General features: G+C 33.2%; 1 protein-coding gene across 1 annotated transcript; it reads left to right on the top strand.

Annotated features, from left to right (window-relative positions):
- The first annotated feature begins 1,151 nt into the window (after positions 1 to 1,151).
- Positions 1,152 to 2,371, top strand: LOC121262704 (trichome differentiation protein GL1-like). Its single transcript, XM_041165292.1, has 3 exons — positions 1,152 to 1,358; positions 1,432 to 1,561; positions 1,750 to 2,371. Exons 1-3 carry the CDS (start codon positions 1,223 to 1,225, stop codon positions 2,369 to 2,371), a joined length of 888 nt encoding a protein of 295 aa, XP_041021226.1. The 5' UTR covers positions 1,152 to 1,222.
- The last annotated feature ends 962 nt before the right edge of the window (positions 2,372 to 3,333 follow it).

Below are 3,333 nucleotides of genomic sequence, written 5' to 3'. Positions count from 1 at the left end.
AAGTCTTAAATTTATCTAAAATTTGCATATTTTAAAAATCCAACCACGGCTAGTTCATTTTACTTATTTTTTTATATGTATTTTTTAATATTTTTAAATATATTTTTTAAAAAAATTACAATATTATTAAAAAATACTTATTTAATTATTAACTAAAAATAACCAGCGATAGCTCGGGAGTTCAAGAGTAATTTTTTATTTGAGAAATGATAGTTGTAATTGTGAGTATATAAGTGTTGTGCAATCACTTAAAAAAAATGAATAAATGCGAGATATACGTGAAAATAAAATTAATTTTTTAATAGTAGACCTTATCATTTTTTAAAATGACTGTACGATACTTGCACACTTCACAACTATATGTAGCATTATTCTTTTTCTTCTGATAACTCCCGCTCTTAATTTTTTATTTTTTTATTTAATGATTAAGGATATATTTTTTAATAATATTATGGTTTTTTGTATTTTTAAAAAATATTTAAAAATATTAAACAATACATATATGAAAAAAAAAAAAAAAACAATCATCGCACTAGCTGTAGCTCCCGACTGTGGCTGCAGAGCCATCCTTTTCCTTTTAATTCAAAGCACAGAGACACGTGATCAAGGGCCATGTTACGTACCTGTGACAGTGTTTTAACCACGTGGAGAATATGCATGATATTAACAATTGATTAGTCAATTCAGTGTCCTTGGATTTACTAGGCGACGAGATATTTTTTTGTGGCAACGAGGATATGACGCTTTTGTAGAATAATTCACTCATTATTCATATATCATATGAAAAAAATTAAAAGAGGTGTATTTTGTGATATGTAAAATGATAGTAGAATTTTTCTTTTTTATTGCCTCGTAGTTAGAACTACAATTGTCATTATTATTTCTTACCCAATAATAAATAAAAAGAAAAATTTTACTTATATTTTTACACAATATATAATTTTTTTAATTTTTTTCATATTAAATATATAGTATATGAATGATGAATAAAAAAATTTAATTAATCTAAGTGAAATAAAAAATAAAAAATAAATATAGTATATAATGTGAGAGATGTAAGCAGCGAACTCAGAGCTATAAAGATCAGACAGTACCTTCCCAAACATTTGGTTAAAAAAAAAAAAAAAAAAGCAACTCTCGTTTCCCCCTCCCCCACTAGGATTACTGTTTTGTGTCGCAACAAGAAACACCACGTACAAGGAAAAAACTGGTCTTGACAGAGATGGGCAGAAGTCCTCGAATCAGTTCGGAGGACGGACTAACCAAAGGAACATGGTCTGCTCTGGAAGACGAAATCCTCGTAGATTATGTCAAAACCCATGGAGAAGGAAAATGGAGTAACCTTGCCAGACAAACAGGTACGTACTTGAGAAGATCGATCCTAAAATTCCATGCGTGAGTTATTTCAAGTTCCAAGAATATCTAGTGCAGGGCTCAAGAGATGTGGAAAGAGTTGCAGACTTCGTTGGATGAATTATCTTAGACCAGGCATAAAGAGAGGGAACATTTCAGGAGATGAAGAAGAACTAATCATGAGGCTGCACAAGCTCTTAGGCAACAGGTACTACTACTTTTGTCCTTAATAGATTATACTTCCTAATTATAATCAGAATTATATTTCTGATAAATATTTATAGGGCACTGCTGCACTCATCGGTGATATTTCTTCCGAAGGAATAACATTTCCCATATTTATATCAATCCAACAGTACTACTGACCCGGCCAGCATTATTACGCAATATTTGCAGATGGTCTCTGATTGCAGGGAGGCTACCAGGAAGAACAGACAATGAAATCAAGAATTACTGGAACTGCTATATAGCCAAGAAGGCCAGAAATCAGTTCCCATCAACAAGGTCTGTTGAGATTACTGACAAAAGCCCAGACATTAGAGTTGATCTTCAGGGTGGGGCGGCGCTGTCCTGTGGTGTCGGTCCGCAGCAGCAAGGGAAGGAAGACGTCATTCAATTAAATCCAGACATGAAGAACGCGGCATTAACAGGATCTTTCTCCGGCGCCGGCTTAACCAAACCCAAGCTAGAACCATCAAAATCAAAAGCCGGGCCGCTGTCATCAACGCCCGAGGAAGTAGAAAACACGCCGACGAACTTCATTCTGGACTTTAGTTCGGAGGAGTTCTGCAACATGCTTGATTCCGATTTCGCGAATCTCAGTGATGTTAATATAAACGAGTTGAAAAAGGAGATCCAAGGCGATAGCAGCGGCACTCTTCTTAATCCTCCATTACCGCAGGGAATTACGGAAAAAATGGCGGCTTTGGTAGCAGTAGCAGTACTGCTGAAGGCGACCAACCTAATAATAATTATAATATGGTTTCTTCTGCAGATTTATTCCAGCCATTGCTTCTAGATTCAAATGATGGTTGGCAGCTTGGGGATGATATAGACATTTTGTTCTCCGACTAGCTAAAGTTGGTTATGTTAGTATTTTTTAATAACATGTATTTCTTACGGTTGTTTTGAACGTTTCATTCTCTAATAATTTGTTGGTTGCTAGTAGCATTTCTTCTTTAAGTGATCGTACCGTTTTGGGTTTCAGGTAATTTTATTGCTTTACAGAAATGCTTTGGGATCCGAAATTGGATTCCGAATGAGATTTATTTATTTTTTTTAGCTTAGTGATTTAAGAAGTAGTTTTGAATAATGCTGTGAATTTTTTATTTTTTTAAAAATATTTATAATGAAATATATGAAAAAAAAAACTATTCAGTAGACTCATTCCAACCACTTTTTTGGTGGCTGTACCAGGTTCATTGCTTTAATGGTTTTTTGGACATTGGTTTTAACGGGCTTGTAATAAAGTTTCCGTTTCTTTGTGTTTTAACATGGCATTAATGGGTTGTAAACGTTGGCTCCTTTGTTTCATTTTATTCTTTTTTTTTTTTTTTTTCCGGTTACGTCTATGAAATATATGTATATATTTGTGTAGTCTTGCGGTTAGTACTAGAAGAGTATATATTTTAGAGAAAGTGAGATAAGAAAAACAAGTTTAGTGAGTATATATTTTTTAGAGTATTTCTAAATAAAAGAAAAGTGTTCTTTTGGTAGAGTTTTGGGTTCAACCATTTGTGCAGAGTTGGTTCGGGTTATACGACTATCAGTTGGGCTGTTGTATCTTGGAGGAGTCAAGTCAAGAAGATTTTTGCTATACCGGTTAATTTGAGACTTTGTATACTGCAAAGAGCTTGAATCTCCTTAAAGAGAATGATATTTCCGTACCTCAGTTCAAATTGGTTTCGTTTTAATTTTAATTAATTGTAATTTTTATTATATTATTGTGTATTTCACTAACAATTTTAAGGGAATCCAGAC

Source organism: Juglans microcarpa x Juglans regia, chromosome 4S (genome assembly GCF_004785595.1).
Source record: "Juglans microcarpa x Juglans regia isolate MS1-56 chromosome 4S, Jm3101_v1.0, whole genome shotgun sequence".
NCBI lineage: Eukaryota > Viridiplantae > Streptophyta > Magnoliopsida > Fagales > Juglandaceae > Juglans > Juglans microcarpa x Juglans regia.
The sequence above is the reverse complement of the archived record's forward strand: the minus strand, read 5'-3'. Positions and strand labels throughout refer to the sequence as shown.

What these genes read in the sequence shown, in the direction of transcription:
- LOC121262704 (XM_041165292.1), top strand. Translation starts at nt 1,223, where the DNA reads ATGGGCAGAAGTCCTCGAATCAGTTCGGAGGACGGACTAACCAAAGGA. An exon ending in TAACCTTGCCAGACAAACAG is followed by an intron (nt 1,359 to 1,431) that starts GTACGTACTTGA and finishes TATCTAGTGCAG; the next exon opens with GGCTCAAGAGATGTGGAAAG. An exon ending in CACAAGCTCTTAGGCAACAG is followed by an intron (nt 1,562 to 1,749) that starts GTACTACTACTT and finishes CAATATTTGCAG; the next exon opens with ATGGTCTCTGATTGCAGGGA.